The 25319-nt window shown below is 48.2% G+C and overlaps 1 protein-coding gene across 5 annotated transcripts in view; it reads right to left on the bottom strand.

Moving 5' to 3' along the window:
• Window positions 1-25319, bottom strand: part of LOC137347077 (mitogen-activated protein kinase kinase kinase 5-like) — a 296319-nt gene that overhangs the window by 179857 nt on the left and 91143 nt on the right. For all 5 annotated transcript variants that reach the window (XM_068011119.1, XM_068011121.1, XM_068011120.1 and 2 more), the window contains one exon: window positions 2500-2612. In XM_068011119.1, coding sequence (XP_067867220.1) covers window positions 2500-2612 — 113 coding nt within the window. The remainder of the gene's footprint in view (window positions 1-2499; window positions 2613-25319) is intronic.

Genomic DNA, 25319 nt, shown 5'->3' with positions numbered 1-25319 from the left:
AAAACAAAAATTGCTGGAAATACTCAGCAGGTCAGGCAGCATCTGTAGAGAAAAGCAGAGTTAACATTTCAGGTCTGTGACCTTTCATCAGAACTAGCAAGATTAGAAATGTAGTAGGTTTTAAGCGAGTAAAGTGGGAGTGGGGGGGGGAAAGAGAACAAAAGGGAAGGTGTGTGATAGGACGGAGGGCCAGAAAGATTAACTGACAAGGAGGCTGTGGGACAAAGGCAAAGAGAGTGCACTGATAGTGTGGAGAAAGACAAAGCATTAGTGCAGAGAGTGTTATTGACAGAATAATGAACAGCCCTACTCAAAAGCACAGACATGAAAAACCCAGTTTAAGGCAGATACATGGTTAAAAAAAAGATTAAACAAAATAATAATAAAAAAGGGGGTGACCAGTCATGCTCTGAAATTATTGAACTCAATGTTCAGTCTGGAACACTGTAGCGTGCCTCGTCGGAAAATGAGGTGCTGTTCCTCGAGCTTGCGTTGATGTTCACTGGAGCACACCTGTATTCACTGGAGCAGGCCAAGGACAGATATGTGAGTATGAGAGCAGGGGGGTGTGTTGAAATGGCAAGCAACTGGAAGTTTGGGGTCAAGCTTGCAGACTGAGTGGAGGTGTTCCGCAAAGCGGTCACCCAGTCTATGTTTGGTCTCCCCAGTGTAGAGGAGACCGCATTGTGAGCAGTGAATACAGTATACTAAGTTGAAAGAGGTACAAGTAAATCACTGCTTCACCTGGAATGAGTGTTTGGGGCCTTGGATAGTGAGCAGAGAGGAGGTAAAAGGGCAGGTATTACACCTCCTGCGATTGCAGGGGAAGGTGCCGTGGGAAGGGGACGAGGTGTCGGGGGTAATGGAGGATTGGACCAGGGTGTCACGAAGGGAACGATTCCTTTGGAATGCTGACAGGGGAAGGGACGGGAAGATGCATTTGGTGGAGGTATCACACTGGAGGTGGCGGAAATGGAGGAAGATGATCCTTTGGATGTGGAGGCTGGTGTGGTGGAAAGTGAGGACAAGGGGAACCCTGTCGCGGTTCGGGGAGGGAGGAGAAGGGGGTGAGGGCAGAAGTGCGGGAAATGGGCTGGACATGGATTGAAGGCCCTGTCAACCACAGTGGGGGGGAATCCTCGGCTGAGGAAAAAGGAAGACATGTCAGTTGCGCTGTTGTGGAAGGTTGCATCATCAGAACAGATGCATCAGAGACGGAGTAACTGGGAGAATGGAATGGAATCCTTACAGGCTAATTCAATATCATCTGTTTTACACTATTGTCCAAAGTCAAAATGACCCCACCATTTCCCCCGAAAGGGGCTTATTTGGCTCCTTCAAAGGCAGCCATGTTGGTATCGTACTGAAGGCACAGACTGGGGAAGAACGGTAGGTTTCCTTTCTTAAAGGATATTAATGAAGCCATTGAGTTTGAATTGTCTTAACAAATACTACATTATAGTAGAACATAGCCCAAAAGTAGGGTTAGATAGGCCCAGTTCAAGAGCTGTCACCAGTGTAGTCATGGTGGTCCTCCTTCTGTAATTTCTAGGATTCTATTACAACACTGAATGCAATCCCCATAGCCCACAAAAGGCATTGGCTTCAGATGGAGTGTATAGGAGCTCACTTTACAGGTTGCAGGGTAAGTAACAAGACTGCAGACCCATCCGCAGTGGTGGAATACAAGGGTGGAATGTGAGTGATATGCTAGCATTACAATAGGGTGCAATTTCCAATTAAGTATCTATTACATAGAATTTACAGCACAGTAATGGCTCAGATGGTCTATGCCAGTGCTTATGCTCCACATAAGCCTCATCTTACCCGATCAGCATGTCCTTCTATTCCTATCTCCCTCATGTATATCCAGCCTCCCCTGCTACGGTGGCAGTACCCAGTGTAATTACTGTAAGGTTCATCTGTAGCACTGTACAAACTTTCCCTGAACAGCAAGTTACCTGCAAGAAATGGGTAAGAAACATGCGGCTCCCCAGAATTACCATTTAGTAATTCACCAATATCACAAGTGTCAGGTTGGACAATTTCCAGGCTAATACAATCCATGGCCATACTCAATACGTGCCATACTACTTGGGAGTGAAATTGCCAGAAAAAAACAGTAATACAGAGCAAAGTACTCTGGATACCAGAAATCTAAAATAAAAACAGAAAATGCCGGAAATGCTCAGCAGGTCAAGCAGCATCTGTGGAGACAGAAACAGAGTTAACGTTTCAGATTGGTGTCCCTTCGTGGGTTACCCCTCAGCAACACAAAGCACTGAGTTTGGCCAAGTTTTGCCAGGACACACCCTGATTTTAATTCAAACCGCATCCCACGAACAGCCTTTGTTTTTATGTTAAACTAATTAAAGCAACAAGACCAGCATATGCATCTATTCCGACTTAACACTATTATGGTGAGGTAAAACTCTATTACTGGTCATGCGTTTTTAACTAATCCTGTCCAATAGAGATGATTCATACAATAAATGTTACCTATTTTGCGAAGCTCAGGTGATGTGTCAAACTGATGTCCTGCTGCCATGAGGAACACAGCGACATTAATACCTGAGTGCAGCGTGGGCTCGTGCTCAAAAGCCATGCCGTACCTGCAGAGAAAGAATGGCAAAGTTATACAGGTGTGTAGCATCGGTTCTGTTACTGATGGGAATTGATGTGCCCTGCTCTGATACTGGAATGTCTGTGCTCTGCATTACTGGAGAGTCAGTGCTCAGTGTTACTGGGGAGTCAGTGCTCAGTGTTACTGGGGAGTCAGTGCTCTGTGTTACTGGAGAGTCAGTGCTCTGTGTTACTGGGGAGTCAGTGCTCAGTGTTACTGGGGAGTCAGTGCTCAGTGTTACTGGGGAGCCAGTGCTCAGTGTTACTGGGGAGCCAGTGCTCAGTGTTACTGGGGAGTCAGTGCTCTGTGTTACTGGGGAGTCAGTGCTCAGTGTTACTGGGGAGTCAGTGCTCAGTGTTACTGGGGAGCCAGTGCTCAGTGTTACTGGGGAGTCAGTGCTCAGTGTTACTGGGGAGTCAGTGCTCTGTGTTACTGGAGAGTCAGTGCTCAGTGTTACTGGGGAGCCAGTGCTCAGTGTTACTGGGGAGTCAGTGCTCAGTGTTACTGGGGAGTCAGTGCTCTGTGTTACTGGGGAGTCAGTGCTCAGTGTTACTGGGGAGTCAGTGCTCAGTGTTACTGGGGAGCCAGTGCTCAGTGTTACTGGGGAGCCAGTGCTCAGTGTTACTGGGGAGTCAGTGCTCAGTGTTACTGGGGAGTCAGTGCTCAGTGTTACTGGGGAGTCAGTGCTCTGTGTTACTGGGGAGTCAGTGCTCCATGTTACTGGGGAGTCAGTGCTCAGTGTTACTGGGGAGCCGGTGCTCAGTGTTACTGGGGAGTCAGTGCTCTGTGTTACTGGAGAGTCAGTGCTCAGTGTTACTGGGGAGTCAGTGCTCCATGTTACTGGGGAGTCAGTGCTCTGTGTTACTGGGGAGTCAGTGCTCCATGTTACTGGGGAGTCAGTGCTCAGTGTTACTGGGGAGTCAGTGCTCAGTGTTACTGGGGAGTCAGTGCTCCATGTTACTGGGGAGTCAGTGCTCAGTGTTACTGGGGAGTCAGTGCTCTGTGTTACTGGGGAGTCAGTGCTCAGTGTTACTGGGGAGTCAGTGCTCAGTGTTACTGGGGAGTCAGTGCTCAGTGTTACTGGGGAGTCAGTGCTCCATGTTACTGGGGAGTCAGTGCTCAGTGTTACTGGGGAGTCAGTGCTCTGTGTTACTGGGGAGTCAGTGCTCAGTGTTACTGGGGAGTCAGTGCTCTGTGTTACTGGAGAGTCAGTGCTCAGTGTTACTGGGGAGTCAGTGCTCCATGTTACTGGGGAGTCAGTGCTCAGTGTTACTGGAGAGTCAGTGCTCTGTGTTACTGGAGAGTCAGTGCTCTGTGTTACTGGGGAGTCAGTGCTCAGTGTTACTGGAGAGTCAGTGCGCTGTGTTACTGGGGAGTCAGTGCTCCATGTTACTGGGGAGCCAGTGCTCAGTGTTACTGGAGAGTCAGTGCTCTGTGTTACTGGAGAGTCAGTGCTCTGTGTTACTGGGGAGTCAGTGTTCCATGTTACTGGGGAGCCAGTGCTCAGTGTTACTGGAGAGTCAGTGCTCTGTGTTACTGGAGAGTCAGTGCTCCATGTTACTGGGGAGCCAGTGCTCAGTGTTACTGGAGAGTCAGTGCTCTGTGTTACTGGAGAGTCAGTGCTCCATGTTACTGAGGAGCCAGTGCTCAGTGTTACTGGAGAGTCAGTGCTCCATGTTACTGGGGAGTCAGTGCTCAGTGTTACTGGAGAGTCAGTGCTCTGTGTTACTGGAGAGTCAGTGCTCCATGTTACTGGGGAGTCAGTGCTCCGTGTTACTGGGGAGTCAGTGCTCCGTGTTACTGGGGAGTCAGTGCTCTGTGTTACTGGAGAGTCAGTGCTCCGTGTTACTGGGGAGTCAGTGCTCCATGTTACTGGGGAGTCAGTGCTCAGTGTTACTGGGGAGTCAGTGCTCTGTGTTACTGGGGAGTCAGTGCTCAGTGTTACTGGGGAGTCAGTGCTCAGTGTTACTGGGGAGTCAGTGCTCAGTGTTACTGGGGAGTCAGTGCTCAGTGTTACTGGGGAGTCAGTGCTCAGTGTTACTGGGGAGTCAGTGCTCCATGTTACTGGGGAGTCAGTGCTCAGTGTTACTGGGGAGTCAGTGCTCTGTGTTACTGGGGAGTCAGTGCTCAGTGTTACTGGGGAGTCAGTGCTCTGTGTTACTGGAGAGTCAGTGCTCAGTGTTACTGGGGAGTCAGTGCTCCATGTTACTGGGGAGTCAGTGCTCAGTGTTACTGGAGAGTCAGTGCTCTGTGTTACTGGAGAGTCAGTGCTCTGTGTTACTGGGGAGTCAGTGCTCAGTGTTACTGGAGAGTCAGTGCGCTGTGTTACTGGGGAGTCAGTGCTCCATGTTACTGGGGAGCCAGTGCTCAGTGTTACTGGAGAGTCAGTGCTCTGTGTTACTGGAGAGTCAGTGCTCTGTGTTACTGGGGAGTCAGTGTTCCATGTTACTGGGGAGCCAGTGCTCAGTGTTACTGGAGAGTCAGTGCTCTGTGTTACTGGAGAGTCAGTGCTCCATGTTACTGGGGAGCCAGTGCTCAGTGTTACTGGAGAGTCAGTGCTCTGTGTTACTGGAGAGTCAGTGCTCCATGTTACTGAGGAGCCAGTGCTCAGTGTTACTGGAGAGTCAGTGCTCCATGTTACTGGGGAGTCAGTGCTCAGTGTTACTGGAGAGTCAGTGCTCTGTGTTACTGGAGAGTCAGTGCTCCATGTTACTGGGGAGTCAGTGCTCCGTGTTACTGGGGAGTCAGTGCTCCGTGTTACTGGCAAGTCAGTGCTCTGTGTTACTGGAGAGTCAGTGCTCCGTGTTACTGGGGAGTCAGTGCTCCATGTTACTGGGGAGTCAGTGCTCCATGTTACTGGGGAGTCAGTGCTCCATGTTACTGGGGAGTCAGTGCTCCGTGTTACTGGGGAGTCAGTGCTCTGTGTTACTGGAGAGTCAGTGCTCCGTGTTACTGGGGAGTCAGTGCTCCATGTTACTGGAGAGTCAGTGCTCAGTGTTACTGGGGAGTCAGTGCTCTGTGTTACTGGAGAGTCAGTGCTCCGTGTTACTGGGGAGTCAGTGCTCTGTGTTACTGGAGAGTCAGTGCTCCATGTTACTGGGGAGTCAGTGCTCCATGTTACTGGGGAGTCAGTGCTCCATGTTACTGGGGAGTCAGTGCTCCATGTTACTGGGGAGTCAGTGCTCCGTGTTACTGGGGAGTCAGTGCTCTGTGTTACTGGAGAGTCAGTGCTCCGTGTTACTGGGGAGTCAGTGCTCCATGTTACTGGGGAGCCAGTGCTCCGTGTTACTGGGGAGTCAGTGCTCCATGTTACTGGGGAGCCGGTGCTCAGTGTTACTGGAGAGTCAGTGCTCCATGTTACTGGGGAGCCAGTGCTCAGTGTTACTGGTGAGTCAGTGCTCAGTGTTACTGGTGAGTCAGTGCTCAGTGTTACTGGGGAGTCAGTGCTCCATGTTACTGGGGAGTCAGTGCTCTGTGTTACTGGGGAGTCAGTGCTCCATGTTACTGGGGAGTCAGTGCTCAGTGTTACTGGAGAGTCAGTGCTCTGTGTTACTGGAGAGTCAGTGCTCCATGTTACTGGGGAGCCGGTGCTCAGTGTTACTGGAGAGTCAGTGCTCCATGTTACTGGGGAGCCAGTGCTCAGTGTTACTGGTGAGTCAGTGCTCAGTGTTACTGGTGAGTCAGTGCTCAGTGTTACTGGGGAGTCAGTGCTCCATGTTACTGGGGAGTCAGTGCTCTGTGTTACTGGGGAGTCAGTGCTCCATGTTACTGGGGAGTCAGTGCTCAGTGTTACTGGAGAGTCAGTGCTCTGTGTTACTGGAGAGTCAGTGCTCCGTGTTACTGGGGAGTCAGTGCTCAGTGTTACTGGGGAGTCAGTGCTCTGTGTTACTGGAGAGTCAGTGCTCTGTGTTACTGGAGAGTCAGTGCTCCGTGTTACTGGGGAGTCAGTGCTCTGTGTTACTGGAGAGTCAGTGCTCCGTGTTACTGGGGAGTCAGTGCTCAGTGTTACTGGAGAGTCAGTGCTCTGTGTTACTGGAGAGTCAGTGCTCCGTGTTACTGGGGAGTCAGTGCTCAGTGTTACTGGAGAGTCAGTGCTCTGTGTTACTGGGGAGTCAGTGCTCCATGTTACTGGGGAGTCAGTGCTCCATGTTACTGGGGAGCCAGTGCTCAGTGTTACTGGAGAGTCAGTGCTCTGTGTTACTGGAGAGTCAGTGCTCCGTGTTACTGGGGAGTCAGTGCTCAGTGTTAGTGGAGAGTCAGTGTGCTGTGTTACTGGGGAGTCAGTGCTCCGTGTTACTGGAGAGTCAGTGTGCTGTGTTACTGGAGAGTCAGTGCTCTGTGTTACTGGGGAGTCAGTGCTCCGTGTTACTGGAGAGTCAGTGTGCTGTGTTACTGGAGAGTCAGTGCTCTGTGTTACTGGGGAGTCAGTGCTCCATGTTACTGGGGAGCCAGTGCTCAGTGTTACTGGAGAGTCAGTGTGCTGTGTTACTGGAGAGTCAGTGCTCTGTGTTACTGGGGAGTCAGTGCTCCATGTTACTGGGGAGCCAGTGCTCAGTGTTACTGGAGAGTCAGTGCTCTGTGTTACTGGAGAGTCAGTGCTCTGTGTTACTGGGGAGCCAGTGCTCAGTGTTACTGGGGAGCCAGTGCTCTGTGTTACTGGGGAGCCAGTGCTCAGTGTTACTGGAGAGTCAGTGCTCTGTGTTACTGGGGAGCCAGTGCTCTGTGTTACTGGGGAGCCAGTGCTCAGTGTTACTGGGGAGCCAGTGCTCTGTGTTACTGGGGAGCCAGTGCTCAGTGTTACTGGAGAGTCAGTGCTCCATGTTACTGGGGAGCCAGTGCTCTGTGTTACTGGAGAGTCAGTGCTCCGTGTTACTGGGGAGTCAGTGCTCCGTGTTACTGGGGAGTCAGTGCTCCATGTTACTGGGGAGCCAGTGCTCAGTGTTAGTGGAGAGTCAGTGTGCTGTGTTACTGGGGAGTCAGTGCTCCGTGTTACTGGAGAGTCAGTGTGCTGTGTTACTGGAGAGTCAGTGCTCTGTGTTACTGGGGAGTCAGTGCTCTGTGTTACTGGGGAGTCAGTGCTCCGTGTTACTGGAGAGTCAGTGCTCTGTGTTACTGGGGAGTCAGTGCTCCATGTTACTGGGGAGCCAGTGCTCAGTGTTACTGGAGAGTCAGTGTGCTGTGTTACTGGAGAGTCAGTGCTCTGTGTTACTGGGGAGTCAGTGCTCCATGTTACTGGGGAGCCAGTGCTCAGTGTTACTGGAGAGTCAGTGTGCTGTGTTACTGGAGAGTCAGTGCTCAGTGTTACTGGGGAGTCAGTGCTCCGTGTTACTGGAGAGTCAGTGCTCTGTGTTACTGGGGAGTCAGTGCTCCATGTTACTGGGGAGCCAGTGCTCTGTGTTACTGGGGAGTCAGTGCTCCATGTTACTGGGGAGCCAGTGCTCTGTGTTACTGGGGAGTCAGTGCTCCGTGTTACTGGAGAGTCAGTGCTCTGTGTTACTGGGGAGTCAGTGCTCCATGTTACTGGGGAGCCAGTGCTCTGTGTTACTGGGGAGTCAGTGCTCCGTGTTACTGGAGAGTCAGTGCTCCGTGTTACTGGAGAGTCAGTGTGCTGTGTTACTGGGGAGTCAGTGCTCAGTGTTACTGGGGAGTCAGTGCTCCATGTTACTGGGGAGCCAGTGCTCAGTGTTACTGGAGAGTCAGTGCTCTGTGTTACTGGAGAGTCAGTGCTCCGTGTTACTGGGGAGTCAGTGCTCAGTGTTACTGGAGAGTCAGTGCTCTGTGTTACTGGAGAGTCAGTGCTCCGTGTTACTGGGGAGTCAGTGCTCCGTGTTACTGGGGAGTCAGTGCTCCGTGTTACTGGGGAGTCAGTGCTCCATGTTACTGGGGAGCCAGTGCTCAGTGTTACTGGAGAGTCAGTGCTCTGTGTTACTGGAGAGTCAGTGCTCCGTGTTACTGGGGAGTCAGTGCTCCGTGTTACTGGAGAGTCAGTGTGCTGTGTTACTGGAGAGTCAGTGCTCTGTGTTACTGGGGAGTCAGTGCTCTGTGTTACTGGGGAGTCAGTGCTCTGTGTTACTGGGGAGTCAGTGCTCCGTGTTACTGGAGAGTCAGTGTGCTGTGTTACTGGAGAGTCAGTGCTCTGTGTTACTGGGGAGTCAGTGCTCCATGTTACTGGGGAGTCAGTGCTCTGTGTTACTGGGGAGTCAGTGCTCCGTGTTACTGGAGAGTCAGTGTGCTGTGTTACTGGAGAGTCAGTGCTCTGTGTTACTGGGGAGTCAGTGCTCCGTGTTACTGGGGAGTCAGTGCTCTGTGTTACTGGGGAGTCAGTGCTCCATGTTACTGGGGAGTCAGTGCTCCGTGTTACTGGGGAGCCAGTGCTCAGTGTTACTGGAGAGTCAGTGTGCTGTGTTACTGGAGAGTCAGTGCTCTGTGTTACTGGGGAGTCAGTGCTCCATGTTACTGGGGAGTCAGTGCTCTGTGTTACTGGGGAGTCAGTGCTCCGTGTTACTGGAGAGTCAGTGTGCTGTGTTACTGGAGAGTCAGTGCTCAGTGTTACTGGGGAGTCAGTGCTCCGTGTTACTGGGGAGTCAGTGCTCACTGTTACTGGAGAGTCAGTGCTCAGTGTTACTGGGGAGTCAGTGCTCCATGTTACTGGGGAGCCAGTGCTCAGTGTTACTGGAGAGTCAGTGCTCTGTGTTACTGGAGAGTCAGTGCTCCGTGTTACTGGGGAGCCAGTGCTCAGTGTTACTGGAGAGTCAGTGCTCTGTGTTACTGGAGAGTCAGTGCTCCGTGTTACTGGGGAGTCAGTGCTCTGTGTTACTGGAGAGTCAGTGCTCCGTGTTACTGGGGAGTCAGTGCTCCGTGTTACTGGGGAGTCAGTGCTCCGTGTTACTGGGGAGCCAGTGCTCAGTGTTACTGGAGAGTCAGTGCTCTGTGTTACTGGAGAGTCAGTGCTCCGTGTTACTGGGGAGTCAGTGCTCCGTGTTACTGGGGAGTCAGTGCTCCGTGTTACTGGGGAGTCAGTGCTCCATGTTACTGGGGAGCCAGTGCTCAGTGTTACTGGAGAGTCAGTGCGCTGTGTTACTGGAGAGTCAGTGCTCCATGTTACTGGGGAGTCAGTGCTCTGTGTTACTGGAGAGTCAGTGCTCTGTGTTACTGGAGAGTCAGTGCTCCGTGTTACTGGGGAGTCAGTGCTCCGTGTTACTGGGGAGTCAGTGCTCCGTGTTACTGGGGAGTCAGTGCTCCATGTTACTGGAGAGTCAGTGCTCCGTGTTACTGGGGAGTCAGTGCTCCATGTTACTGGGGAGCCAGTGCTCCGTGTTACTGGAGAGTCAGTGCTCTGTGTTACTGGAGAGTCAGTGCTCCATGTTACTGGGGAGTCAGTGCTCAGTGTTACTGGGGAGTCAGTGCTCAGTGTTACTGGGGAGTCAGTGCTCCGTGTTACTGGGGAGTCAGTGCTCTGTGTTACTGGGGAGTCAGTGCTCCATGTTACTGGGGAGTCAGTGCTCCGTGTTACTGGGGAGCCAGTGCTCAGTGTTACTGGAGAGTCAGTGTGCTGTGTTACTGGAGAGTCAGTGCTCTGTGTTACTGGGGAGTCAGTGCTCCATGTTACTGGGGAGTCAGTGCTCTGTGTTACTGGGGAGTCAGTGCTCCGTGTTACTGGAGAGTCAGTGTGCTGTGTTACTGGAGAGTCAGTGCTCAGTGTTACTGGGGAGTCAGTGCTCCGTGTTACTGGGGAGTCAGTGCTCACTGTTACTGGAGAGTCAGTGCTCAGTGTTACTGGGGAGTCAGTGCTCCATGTTACTGGGGAGCCAGTGCTCAGTGTTACTGGAGAGTCAGTGCTCTGTGTTACTGGAGAGTCAGTGCTCCGTGTTACTGGGGAGCCAGTGCTCAGTGTTACTGGAGAGTCAGTGCTCTGTGTTACTGGAGAGTCAGTGCTCCGTGTTACTGGGGAGTCAGTGCTCTGTGTTACTGGAGAGTCAGTGCTCCGTGTTACTGGGGAGTCAGTGCTCCGTGTTACTGGGGAGTCAGTGCTCCGTGTTACTGGGGAGCCAGTGCTCAGTGTTACTGGAGAGTCAGTGCTCTGTGTTACTGGAGAGTCAGTGCTCCGTGTTACTGGGGAGTCAGTGCTCCGTGTTACTGGGGAGTCAGTGCTCCGTGTTACTGGGGAGTCAGTGCTCCATGTTACTGGGGAGCCAGTGCTCAGTGTTACTGGAGAGTCAGTGCGCTGTGTTACTGGAGAGTCAGTGCTCCATGTTACTGGGGAGTCAGTGCTCTGTGTTACTGGAGAGTCAGTGCTCTGTGTTACTGGAGAGTCAGTGCTCCGTGTTACTGGGGAGTCAGTGCTCCGTGTTACTGGGGAGTCAGTGCTCCGTGTTACTGGGGAGTCAGTGCTCCATGTTACTGGAGAGTCAGTGCTCCGTGTTACTGGGGAGTCAGTGCTCCATGTTACTGGGGAGCCAGTGCTCCGTGTTACTGGAGAGTCAGTGCTCTGTGTTACTGGAGAGTCAGTGCTCCATGTTACTGGGGAGTCAGTGCTCAGTGTTACTGGGGAGTCAGTGCTCAGTGTTACTGGGGAGTCAGTGCTCCGTGTTACTGGGGAGTCAGTGCTCCATGTTACTGGGGAGCCAGTGCTCAGTGTTAGTGGAGAGTCAGTGTGCTGTGTTACTGGGGAGTCAGTGTGCTGTGTTACTGGAGAGTCAGTGCTCTGTGTTACTGGGGAGTCAGTGCCCTGTGTTAGTGGGGATTCAGTGCGCTGTGTTGGTGGGGATTCAGTGCCCTGTGTTACTGGGTAGTCAGTGCTCCGTGTTACTGGACAGTCAGTGCTCCGTGTTACTGGGGAGTCAGTGCTCTGTGTTACTGGGGAGTCAGTGCTCTGTGTTACTGGGGAGTCAGTGCTCCGTGTTACTGGACAGTCAGTGCTCCGTGTTACTGGGGAGTCAGTGCTCTGTGTTACTGGGGAGTCAGTGCTCTGTGTTAGTGGGGATTCAGTGCGCTGTGTTACTGGGGAGTCAGTGCTCCGTGTTACTGGACAGTCAGTGCTCCGTGTTACTGGGGAGTCAGTGCTCTGTGTTACTGGACAGTCAGTGCTCTGTGTTAGTGGGGATTCAGTGTGCTGTGTTACTGGAGAGTCAGTGCTCTGTGTTAGTGGGGATTCACTGTGCTGTGTTACTGGGGAGTCAGTGTGCTGTGTTACTAGGGAGTCAGTGTGCTGTGTTACTGGGGAGCCAGTGCTCCGTGTTAATAGAAAGTCAGTGCTCCGTGTTACTGGAGAGTCAGTGCTCTGTGTTACCGGGGAGTCAGTGTGCTGTGTTACTGGGGAGTCAGTGCTCCGTGTTACTGGGGAGTCAGTCCTCTCTGTCGCTGATGTGCTCATATGTTTGTGAGAATGCCAGCCAGATTGTAGGCCCAGTGATTGATCAGGGTTGGGGAGATCTTGTTTGTATGAAAGTGTTTAATATGTGCTGGGTATGTGAAGCTGAGATGAAGTGTAAACCTTTGTACTTCAGATAGCATCATGTTCAACACCCTCCATTGTGTCTTTGAAGCAGACTTGAACAATAATATAATTGGAGTCCTCACTGGCTATGATTCATGTAACCGTCTTTTGGTCAGTTCTATATTTCACCCTGTTCAACCATGTTTCTGAGCAGCTGCAGAGAAACAAATCCCTGAATGCAGAAGATTGCGCTTATGTTAAAAAGTTGGTCAAACGTCAATTTGAAGGATTTTGAATGAATTATTTTGCTAGAGAAAAGAGTATACAATGGCAAATAGTTTTACGTACTACACTGCTGTTAATCTGATTTACTTCTTTTCTGTATAATTGTATATCATGCAATAAATTTCAACATCATCAAGCCAAAAGGTTAACACTGTTTCTCTCTCCACAGATGCTGAGTATTTAGAGCATTTTCTGCTTTTATTTCAGATTTCCAACATCTGCAGTATTTTGCTTTGGCACCATATCTGGTATAACTGGGTAGATTGTTAACCAAGGGACTCATTCACTACACACACAAGTTTAAGTTTCAGATTGTCGGAGGTGCAGGCCTGTCAATGGAAGTTGCCTTTTGCAGTGAGTTGAAGTAAAGAATGTTGCAGGATGGCACAAATCAGAACATTACTCTGTTAGTTAAAGATTATCTATAAACATTAATGTCTACATTGCTACAATGCACCGATACTTATTAAAGTATAGTTCCGGCATAAGAGGTGGCCCATTTGGCCCATCGTGCTTGTGCTGGCTCTTTGAAAGAGTTGTCCAATTAATTCCACTCCCCTGCTCATTCGCCACAGCCTTGTAAATGCTTGCCCTTCAAGTATTTACTCAAGTACTTACTGGTAGAATGACTGACTCAATATTGACAAGTTTGTTTCGATTGCCACAAACTAATTGATCAATGAATCAGTTTTACAGCAACGAACGACAAACAATTTGCAGATTACGTGGGCTGGATTTTAACGAGCCCTCGACGTCGAGATTCGTTGGCGGTGGGGGGGGGGGGCGGGAATGAAGTTTACCCCAGATGAGGCCCACCATGGACCTCGACGCTGGCAGAGCCTGACCTGATATTACTGGCGGCGGCGAGGCCTTGTGGCGGCCCCCCCCACTGCTCAGCAGCGGGACCGCAATGTAAATACTTAAATAAATTAAAAAACCTGAATGAATTACTCTCCCATCACTTCCTGTTGTCCCGCCGTGATCCTCACCCTGACGACCGGCACTACTGCACCTTCGGTTCCCCGTCCAAGGAAACGAGGCACAACACTGGTGAGGAGGCAGGGTAGGAGGTTGTTTCTCAGTGTGGAGTAGGGGGTGAGGGGGGGGGGTCAAATTAACATCATGGGTGTAGGGGATGGTGGGAAGGTTTATAGTTTGAAGTTTGTGCAGTTGGGGGTGGGGAGAGGTCAGATGGTAAAGGTTAATGTTTTGGGGGAAAGGGTAAATAATTAATTTCATTGTTATTGGGGGGGTGGGAGAGGGGCAAAAGAGACGTTTTCATTTATTTTAATTCAATTCCCCTTTCAATATTTAAATTTTGCATTAGGGCTGGCAGCCCTTTAAAAATGGTGTCAGTGCCTGCGCACAGGCAGCTGGCACCACTGCTGGGGACGGACAGCCCGCCTCCTCCAGGTGACTGGGGGGGGGGGGGGGGTGCCCGCCCCAGCTATTTAAACGAACCACTGCGCTTGGAATCACAGTACCTGTTTGGTCTGTGGCCCATTTTTCACCGGCGGTGGAATTATAAAAACTTGGACCAAGTTTTCATCTTCAACAGCATCCATTATTTACCAACTACTTCTCTCTCCAATTTCCCTTCAGCTCCACCACTGATCTATGGAACAGCATCAAAAATTCTAATCTGCTATTCACACAAAAAGGAACAAGCGCCTCCTTTCTAAATTTAATAGTTAGCATTGATTCTCTTGTGAATTCCCTTAGCATTCTACAGTTCATATGAATTATGGGAATATAGTGTCACATGTGTTTAGCAGATTGAAGCTCAAGGCAAGTGCACCACTGCAGTCAGACAGATTGCTTAGTGATTTACAGAAGGTGCTGTGTAATTAAATCCCTCCTCTGCACTGGGCTGATCCTTGTGATATATTTCTTCTTGTTAATTTTCTCACTACTGATTCAATATGAGTTGGAAAAATCTGAAAGAAAATGGTCCAGTTGAATGAAAGACCTTCCGTTGAACTCTCAAATGGTCAACTCGTCACTATTTTCATGTTACAAGTTAGATTTTCCGTTCTGGCCTATAGTTCTCCCAAAACAATCTAATTTTATTTAATTTCTTCTTTCAGGATGTACTAAGGTGGCTTTGTCCATTAAGTGGCTGAGCCATACAGACCATGGGTATCTGATTCAATCCTGGACCTATGCTGGCCGCAGTCACCCTGCTCTCTATTCAATGACACCTGCAGAAGACCGCTGTGGTTTTTATAAATTCATTCTTGGGATGTGGGCATCGATGGCGAGACCTGCATTTATCACCCATCCCTAATCGCCCTCGAGGTGGTGATGGCGAACTACCTTGTCGAACTGCTGCAGTCTGTGTGGTGTAGGTACATCAACAGAGCTGTTCGAGAGGAATTCCAGGATTTTGACCCAGCGACAATGAAGGAACAGTAAGATGTTTCCAAGTCAGGATGGTGTGTGACTTGGAGCAAACTTGCAGGTGGTGGTGTTCCCATGCATCTGCTGCCCCTGTTCTTCTATGTGTGAGGATGTTGCGGGTGGACAGGGTTGTTTTTGGATGGGGATGGAGTTGGGTGGGGAGAAGCCTGTGATGGAGAGGATTGTTATTGGATGGGGTTGGGTGGGGCGGGGTCTGCGTTTGGAGAGGGTTGAGTGCGGAGAGAGGTGATGAGCCTGCGATTATAGTTGACACTCGTCCGTCTGTATCACATGTTAATAATGGCCCCTTGGTTGAGATGTTGTAGTCGGGGACAAGACCCATTAAACTGAAGTGAGAATAGGAACCAGCATATTTCGTGCCTCCACTTTACAAAAGTGGCTATGCTTCAACACTTCATTGGCTGGTGCTGTGGGACAGGAAAGATGTTTTGGAAGTCATGAAAAGTGCTGTATTAATGCAAGCTCTTTCTGTCTCCAACAGCTTCAGGAGAGGAGAGGAAAGTTGGTAAGAAAGGAGGAGAAAAAGCAGATATTATATTGCAGATCTGACTGTTACTGATATTGTAATTGATTTGCAAATCAAATACTCCACATGGTCTTACCCAGGATTCTTATAGAACCAAGGCAAGAAACAACTTAGCACAGTCGGTTCTCCAAGAATTTTTTTTTTCTGAGTAATATTCAGTTCAAGGCCCATGACATGGAATTGGACTTGGTTTGAGATTGTGTTGCTGATGCAATGAGGCTATCTACAACAAATGGATGAGAGAGACTGAGATAGAAACAGTGATATAGACAGAGATAAAGTGTAACTGAGGAGATATGGGAGGGAGAGACGGAGGTAAACTGTGACAGAGGGGGTGGAAGAGGAGAGAACATCACAGAGATAGTGAGTATGAGCAATTCTAGCCAATTGAATGTTTCCACGCTTATAGCTTGGAGAGAACATTCTTTGGGTGAGGGATGCTGCAGCCAGTGCCACAGGCTGCTGTGTGGTGTTTCCACCTGTAACTAGCACCACACGCTCAATGGCTGACTGCAGACTGTCGATACCAAGGACCAGAACCCCACATAGTTTGGTAGCGGATTCCTCCACACGCATTTTGAAAGGCAGACAGAAATTGATGATTCACAGAAAACATCTTTTTCTTAATAGTTGGGCCCCTCAAGTCTACACCTCTGTCCTCTTCAACAGAGCTAGGACCTGAGCTTGCCCTCAGGTGAGTTGTGTCCTCAACCGTGCTTCCCACCTGCATCTGCCCACTCGTGGTCAGTCAATCGCTGAATGCTGAGCCCATTAACTCACCAAAAATACCATCTAGGGAGCTGATTTCTGTGCTGGTTCTTGGAAGAGGCAGAGCAAGGGTCCTTCCCTTCAGTCTCTTACATGGAGAGACTGGAGAAGCTGGGGTTGTTCTCCTTAGAGCAGAGAAGCTGAAGGGGAGATTTGACAGAGGAGTCAAAATTCTGAAGAGTTAGGATAGAGTAAATAAAGAGAAACTGTTTCCACTGGCAGTAACCAGAGGACACAGATTTAAGATAATTGACAAAAGAACAAAAGAGATGAGGAGAAATGTAGTTATGCAGTACCAGCTATGATCTGGAATGCACTGCCTGCAGGGCTGGTGGAAACAGATTCAGTAACAGCTTTCATAAGGGAACTGGATGTATACTGGAAAAGAAAATATTTGCAGGGCTATGGGTTAGAGCAGGGGAGTGGGACTAATTGGAACACTCTTTTAAAGAACTGATACAGGCACAATGGGCGAACGGCCACCTCTGTGCTGCATGATGATTCTATGATTCATTCTGAGTGGCCGCACAGTCTAGTGAAAGGACAGATGGACAGAAGTAAATAGTAGCAGATGTGCAGCAACACAATTAGTTACAGAAGCATGTTGTTATGGAGTGTGTGTCTATGTGAGAGAGGGGGGGCTCAATTTTACGAGCCCTGCAACTCCGTGGGTCGCAGCAGGAGAACCTGTAAAATTCTGCGGGGAGAGGCCCGCCTCGACCCACGACGTCGAGAAGGGTCTGCCGCATATTACCGGCAGCGGGGGGACTTCAGTGCGGCTCTCCCCCACCGCCAAGTGGAGGGGCCTTCATCTACATATTCAAATCAACCTAAATTATATGTAAATGCACTTACCTGCTAGCAGCGGCCGTCCCACGCCGATTTTAGGTCCGCCGTTCGTATCTTGCGCGCCTTCGGAACTCCATATGGAGTTCCAAGGTGAGAACCTGGTGGGGGGGGGGAGGAATTACATTTTCAGGGTGGTGGGTGGGGGGGGAGCGGGGAAAACAATTTTTATTGGCTGTGGGGATTGTGGGAAGGGGTTGAGAGCCAAAGGGAACAAATTTCGGGGAGGGGGGGGGGGGGGGGGTGAAGTTCAGGATACTCATAAATGTTTATTATGGGGGGCGAGGGCAATTAATGTATAAATCACCCATTGGTGGGTGGGAGATGTAATTTACAGTTGAAATAACATTTTATTTTTATTTCCCGGAGAACGGGACCTTTAAATTTTAAAATGTAACTGAAGGGCTTGAAGCCCTTTAAAAATGGCACCAGTGCCTGCGCGGTGGTGCCGGACGCTGTTGCCGGGGACGAGGTGGCCGCTCCCTCTATGTCATCCGGGGCGGCCGCTCCGCCCCCTCTATTTAAATCAGCCCCCGTACACAATATCACAGGGGCTGTGCAGCGGCACTTCCATGTCGGAAGGCCGCCGAGTTCAAAGCGTGCCATCGCGGAGCACGGTGGAGACAGAAAGCCCAGAGAGAGAGAAAGAAAGACAGACGGAGAGAGACAAGTTAAAAAGGAAAATGCCCAAATACTCTGTGCTATGCTTGGTCTCCAACACCTACTAAAATTGATTGGTCCTCCTACTGACATCATTGGGTGAGCAGAATGCTGACCTTCGACCTTGCCCACACGATATGGGCCAGGGAAGGAAACTGAATCTTACTTTTTAATGAATGATTTAATGAATGAATGAGCTTCTTGTGTTTAGGCTCAAGCTGGCTATTTCTTCATTCTGAATCCTGTCCCACTCAATGTTGCAACATTCCCCATCTTCAAACTGTCATCTGGTCCCATTGTGTTTCACAAATTAAAGGACTGCGTCACTCAAGAGGCAGTTATGTACAGTAGTTTTTCCATTATTGTGTAACTTGGGAAATCAGACATTAGATTTTTGTTTAAAAAGCGCATTTTTCCTTTTTGAAAGCAGCAACATTGTTTTGTGTTTTTCCATGTATGGATCTTAAATAATCTGGATAGGCCATTTTGAGAATATAGAATTCTATCAAATATCAAACTCAGCTCGACTGTACAGCAGAATTTGGAACTCGCCTACCAGATTGCATTGATATTTAGCACAGATGCCTCAGTGACCACAATTACAGGACAGTAAAAACAAAAGTAATCATGCAATGACCCCCTGATTCTGACCAAATCTAGTTTGTGTAGAACATGATGCATCACTTCCTAGTAAAGGTTTCAGGTGTCAGTGTGGTTCAGTGGTAGCACTTTTGTCTCTGAGTCAAAAGGTTATGGGTTCAAGTCCCAGAGACTTAAGAACAAAATCTAAGCTAACACTCCAATGCAGCACTGAGGGAGTGCTGCACTATCAGAGGTGCCATTTATCAGCTGAGATGTTAAAACATCTGCTGTTAGAACTGCTGCCTCAGATGGGCGTAAACGTTACCATGACAGTATTGTCAAGAAGAGTAGGAAACTTCTGCCCAGTGCCCTGGCCAACATTTATCCCTTAACCAACATCTCTTAGAAAAAGCATATCTGGTCATTATCACATTGCTACTTGTGTGACCCTGCTGTGTAAAATTGGCTGCCGCATTTCAATAGCGAGTATAACTCAAAAGTACTTCATCGGCAGTTGGCTGTGAAGTGCTTTGGGATACCCGGAGTTCATCAAATGTGCAGTAGAAATGCAAGTTCTTCCTTTTCATTGTAAATGATTCCAATGAGCCAAACACTTTCCCATTCATTTCCAAGCCACATAACTCCCTTCCTAATAGCACTGTGGGTGTACCTACACCTCACGGACTGCAGCAGTTCAAGGCGGCTCACCATCACCTTCTAAAGGGCAATTAGGGAGGGCAATAAATGCTGGCCTGGTCAGCGACGCCCAAATCCCATGAATGAATTTAAAAAAAAGTATATCTTTCCAACAGATCATAAACATTTCCTGTTCATTCTGAACCCTTTTTTTTCCTATATTTAATCCCACAACATCTATTACAACTGCAACAAGGTCAGATCTTTCATGATACTGACCCTGACGACAAATGGTACTGGGGAGCACAACAGGCAAGCTGAAGACTTCCCATCCCAAGTGCACCTGTAGCAAACTTTGTTCAGCAAAGGATGGTCAGTTCAGGATCTGAACTGGGCTGTGGGAGGGTGGGTGAGGGTTAGAGAGGAAGTCGCCTTGAGAGTTAAACCTGGAGGGAACAAAAGTGTTGGTAACTGGCAGGGTGGGTGGGTTGGGGAGGGTGAAGTGAGAGCAGCTCCATGAAAGTGGAAGTAAGCAGTCTCAATGTCGGATAGCATATGGGGTTTGAAGCTCAGCTGAGGGTCAAATAGTCCATTAAGTTTCTGCATGGCCGGACTCAGACTGAAATACTAGCTGGGCTTTTGCTGGGAGCCAAGCAGGATTGTTTTGGTTCTGCTGGGGTTAAATTGGAGAGCGTTCTGCCACATCCGTGACTTGAGTCAATGAACTGAAAGATTGACGTAACTACACTCCCATGTCAATTATGTCCATGTTCCATAAACGTTGTGATTAAATGAGGTTTTACTACAATGTAATGATGCAACAGCTGTGGCTCAAGTCTGCAGTTTGGAAATCTCGATCTGCCAAGCAAGGCATTTGTTTACCAGTATTCCGGTGCATCTCCAGGGCATTGTCTAACACCTCTCAATTAACCACCTGCATATTTTTACCCAATCATTTGGATTTTAAATTAACAATAACCATTAGTTTTTATTTAATGATGGAACAGCATTGCCAAGGGCAAAAGTCACACCTTCCACAGCTCTTATGAACTATGAATCTAACTTCATACACTGACATGTGTGGCACCTGGGCTGTTGTGGATGGTACACCACCCAGGACAGCTCTGTACTTTAATGAATGACCCTCTGTTTTTAATGACCACGTAACATTTCACGAAAGGTACATTTCAAAGACTGATGTGTTATTTGGATCCATAAATTAATTAAATGGGTGACTCATAGCAAAGTCAATCGTGCATCTGGGACAGGGAAGATTAATAATACTGCAGAAGCTAATTATCTATTCTGTTTAGACCAAAGAGTAATAAAATTAGATAAATGGTTAAAAAATGGATTTTATGCCTCCAACTTTCCTCTTTGGCTTGGCTCCAGTGCAAGTGGAGATTCTGAAGAGTGCTATCAGAGAATCATCAGGAATGCTTCAAACATATCTCTTAAAACAACTCCTTTCTGCCCAGTTTTCTGCTAAACATCTTTGAGCTTTCTAAGGACAACACAGATAACTGGTTGGCTGGCTAAGAATTTCATATGCACGGCCCTCAAGTTGAACATCACAGGGCAGATCTCGTCTCTGTGCGATTTTGCAAACTGGGGGAAAGGGAATCGGTAGCTCATTTTACAGCTCTCCTGATTTTCATGTCCATTGTAGACAACAAGCTGCCAATTCACAATCACCAGGTTTACACAATCACACAAAATTAAAATTAGCCCCATCAGATTATTATAAGTGGCTTCCAGAAAATACTGCCATTTTTATTTCTTCATTTCATAGTAAATGCACCCTCCAAGATCTTAATTAGTTGATTTTAGTTAAAAATAAAATAAAAATAACTTAAGGTGAGCAAATAGCTCCAGTGCTGGAATCCCATCAGAGGGGCTGCTGGTTCTGGAGGTGGAGTATAGAAATCCCATCAGAGGGGCTGCTGGTTCTGGAGGTAGAGTATAAAAATCCCATCAGAAAGGTTGCTGGTTCTGGAGGTAGAGTACAGAAATCCCATCAGAGGGGCTGCTGGTTCTGGAGGTATAGTACAGAAATCCCATCAGAAGGGCTGGTACTCTAATTGACAGGATGTGACTACTGGGCCGGAATTTACGCCCCCCCCCCACCCCGCCTTAAGAGCGGGATGGTGGTGGGGTGGGGGGGGGTGGGGGGGAGGTGCCGTAACCGTAAAATGGAGCGGGAGGCTCAGGGGAGCCCTTCCCGACCCGCTCCTGCCTCCATTTTACACAGGGCGGCAGTGAAAAACGGTTAACGGCCACTTAAGGGCCTCCGCCCACTGCCACAAGGATTTTACCCTTGGCTGGCGGGCATCCCAGACCCAAGAAAAGCCGCCTGTTAAAAGTAGGTGGCTTTCTGACGACCTGAGAGCGGGGGGGGGGGGCAGGGGGCCCTCCTGATCAGGCACCCTGTGCCCAAAGGCGGGCTGCCCCCGATGCCCTAACCACCCCCAACATGCCCCCCATCCCCCACCCTTGCCTCGGCGAGACCCCAAAAACTTACCCGCTCTCCGGACTCCCCAGCATGTTCCATCTTCAGCTGGGTTGCAGTCCCAGCAGTGGCCACCCCTCCCAGTGGCGCTGCTGGGACAGAGAGCTGTCGGCCCTCTGATTGGCCGGCAGCTCCATTAGATGGGACTTCCTGCTTCAATGAGGTGGAAGCCTCACCTCAGGCCAATTAAAGGCCTGGAGACCGCAAAATGCGGTCTGGATCCCTAGGCCAGGCAGAGGCGGATTCGCCACCGACCTTTCAGTCAGTGGACGGCTCCCGTCCGCCAAGCGAATAATTCCAGCCATGATATCCCACAAGGATCTGTGTTGGCCCCTCAACTATTCACTGTATTTATGAACGACTTAGATAATCGAATAGAAAGACACATATCCAAGTTTACACAAAGAAAGGCAGTATTGTGAGCAATGTAGATGTACACATAAAATTATAAAGAGCTAGTGATGGATGAAGTGAATAGGCAAAACTGTGGCAAAGGGATTTCAATACAGGCAAGTGTGAGGTCATCCGCTTTGGACCTAAAAGAATAGAACAAGGTACTTTCCAAATGATGAGAAGCTAGGAACAGTGGAGATCCAAAGAGACCTGGGGGGTCCAGGTACATAAATCATTAAAATGTCATGAACAGGTACAGAAAATAATCAAAAAGCCTAATGGAATGCTGGCCTTTAAATCTACAGGACTAGAATACAAGGGGGTAGAAGTCATTCTTTAGTTATACAAAGTCCTGTTTAGACCACACCTGGGGCACTGTGAGCAGTTCTGGGTACCACATCTTCGGTCGGATATACTGGCCTTGGAGGAAGTGCAGTGTAAATTTACTGGAATGATACCTGGACTCCAAGGGTTAAGCCACGGGGGGAGATTACACAAACTAGGGTTGTATTTCTTGGAATTCAGATGGTCAAGGGGTGACCTGATCAAAGTTTTTAAGATACTTAGGGAATTGATAGGATAAGTAGCAAGAAACCATTTCCACTGCTTGGGAGAATCTAGGACTCGGGGGCAGAGTCTAAACAATTAGAGCCAGACCTTTCAGGAGTGAAATTAAGAAACACTTCTAAAAACAAAGGGTGATAGAAGTTTGGAACTCTCTTCCGCAAATGGCCATTGTCAGATCAATTGTTAATTCTAAATCTGAGATTTATAGGTTTTTGTTAGCCAAAGGTATTAAGGGATATGGGGCAAAGTTGGGTATCTCAATCCCATCAGAGGGACCCGTGGAGCACTGGGCTCAGCGTTAGGTATTCCTGCCTCAAATGTCATGCTCTCTGAGGTGGTTTGCTGTTAATCAAACAAGGTTACTCATCCTTCTAAGTTACCCATCCTTTTCTAGGGCTTTTTACCAGCAGTGAGTGGATAGCACTGTCAGTATTATAGATTGGCTGCTGTTCCTCTGCTAGTCCCTTGTGAACTTTTGTGCGGGATTTTCAAATAGACAGGCTGGTGACTGCTTGCACATAAGTAAGGAAGGCTTCAAATTAACTTCTTGCTTCACCACAGGCAATCAGGCAGGTTATGACACTCAGAATCAGGGCCTGTGTGCAAACTGTAAATAAAGATCAAGTGAATCTGCTTCGGGGAAGTATCTATCCTCAGCAAGGGAGTTTCTGTGAAAAGTAAATTAATCGGCCCTCAATTCCTATGACAGTCACAGTTCCTCTTCCAGCTGCAGTACAGTCAACCCACAAACCTGCTGTCAGTTTGCAGGGAGAGAATCAGGGCTGGAAGGAAATTCCACTCCTATTTCTTTTGTTAAAAAAAATCATTATCAGGATGTTGGTAAAATGACAATATTAAGCCAACCACGAGAATAGAAGGCATTCAGTGTTGTCTGATTATCAATCAGTCTGTTTGGGCACATTAGCTGTTAGGTTTCAGAAAGATTTAATACAAACATAATTTGGTGATAGAAGCTATCATTCGCATTTGGAAAAATTATTTACACAAGGCCTTAATGTTATTTGCACTTCTCCAGTAAGGCATTTCTTAGTGCAGGTAAACAAATTAAGGTCATAAGAACATAAGAAATAGGAGCAGGAGTAGGCCATTCAGCCCCTCAAGCCTGCCCCGCCATTCAATAAGATCATGGCTGACCTATCCCAGGCCTCAACTTCTCTTTCGGGCCTGCTCCGCATACCCCTCGACTCCTCGAGATTTCAAAAATCTATCTACCTCCTCCTTAAATACATTTAGTGACCTAGCCTCCACAACTCTCTGAGGTAGAGAATTGCAGAGATTCATCACCCTCCGAGAGGAGAAATTCCTTCACATCTCAGTTTTCAATGTGTGCCCTCTTATTCTGTAACTATGTCCCCTAGTTCGAGATTCCCCCACCAGTGGAAGCATATTCTCAACATCTACCCTGTCGAGCCCACTTAAAATCTTATTTGTTTCAATACGATCACCTCTCATTTTTCTAAACTCCAATGAATAAAGGCCGAACCTGTTTAGCCGTTCTTGATAAGACAACCCCTTCATCCCAGGAATCCCAGTGAACCTTTTCTGAACTGCCTCCAATGCCAGTATATCCTTCCTTAAATATGGGGAGCAAAACTGTACGCAGTACTCCAGGTGTGGCCTCACCAACACCCTGTACAGTTGTAACAAGACTTCCCTATTTTTAAACTCTAACCCCCTACCAATAAAGGCAAAAATTCCATTTGCCTTCTTAATTACTTGCTGCACCTGCATGCTAGCATTTTGTGTTTCATGTACAAGAACACCCAGATCCCTCTGCACTGCAGTATTTTGTAGTCTTTCTCCATCTAAATAATAATCTGGCTTTTTATTCTTCCTACCAAAGTGGACAACCTCACACTTTCCCACATTGAACTCAATCTGCCAAGTTTTTGCCCACTCACTAAACCTATCTATATCCCTTTGCAGATTCTTTGTGTCCTCATAACAACATACCTTCCCACCTATTTTTTGTATCGTCAGCAAATTTGGATACACTACACTCTGTCCCTTCCTCCAAGTCATTAATATAGATAGTAAATAGTTGAGGCCCTAGGACCGATCCTTGTGGCACCCCACTAGTTACAGCATTCCAACCTGAAAAAGACCCATTGATCCCGACTCTCTGCCTTCTGTGTGTTAGCCAATCCTCAATCCATGCCAACACATTACCCCCACTACCCTGAGCTCTTATTTTGTGCAATAACCTTTTATGTGGCAACTTATCGAATGCCTTCTGAAAACCCAAATACACTACATCTAACAGTTCCCCTTTATCCACTCTGCTTGTTATATCCTCAAAGAACTCGAACAAATTTGTCAAACATGATTTCCCTTTCATAAAACCATGTTGACTCTGTTTGATTGCATTATGTTCAAATGTCCTGCTATTTCTTCCTTAATAATGGACTCTAGCATTTTCCCAATTACAGATGTTAAACTAACTGGTTTACAGTTTCCTGCTTTCTGTTTCCCTCCTTTCTTGAATAGGGGCGTCACATTAGCAGTTTTCCAGTCCGCTGGTACCCTACCGGAATCCAGTGAGTTTTGGTATATTATGACCAATGCCTCCACTATCTCTGCAGCCACTTCTTCTAAAACCCGTGGGTGCAGGCCATCAGGTCCTGGTGACTTGTCTGCCTTTAGTCCCATCAGTTTGTCCAGCACCTTTTCCCTCATCATAGAGATTGTTACAAGTTCCTCCCTCCCATTTACACCTTGTTCATCTATTATTGTTGGGATGTTTATAGTGCCCTCCACCGTGAAGACCGATGCAAAATATTGGTTTAAGTTATCTGCCATTTCCCTGTTATTAATTCCCCAGTCTCACCCTCTAAGAGTCCCACACTTGCTTTATCTACTCTCTTCCTTTCAATATACCCATAGAAGCTCTTACTGTTTGTTTTTATATTTCTTGGCAATTTATTCTCATAATCAATTTTCTCCCTCTTTATTAGTTTTTGAGTCATCCGCTGCTGGTTTCGAAAATATTCCCAATCCTCTGGCCTACCACTCGTTTTCATCACATTTTACGCTTTTGTTTTTGATT

The sequence above is a fragment of the Heterodontus francisci genome, chromosome 31 (assembly GCF_036365525.1).
Source record: "Heterodontus francisci isolate sHetFra1 chromosome 31, sHetFra1.hap1, whole genome shotgun sequence".
In the NCBI taxonomy this organism is placed as follows: Eukaryota; Metazoa; Chordata; class Chondrichthyes; order Heterodontiformes; family Heterodontidae; genus Heterodontus; species Heterodontus francisci.
This window is presented reverse-complemented; position numbering and strand designations above follow the sequence as displayed.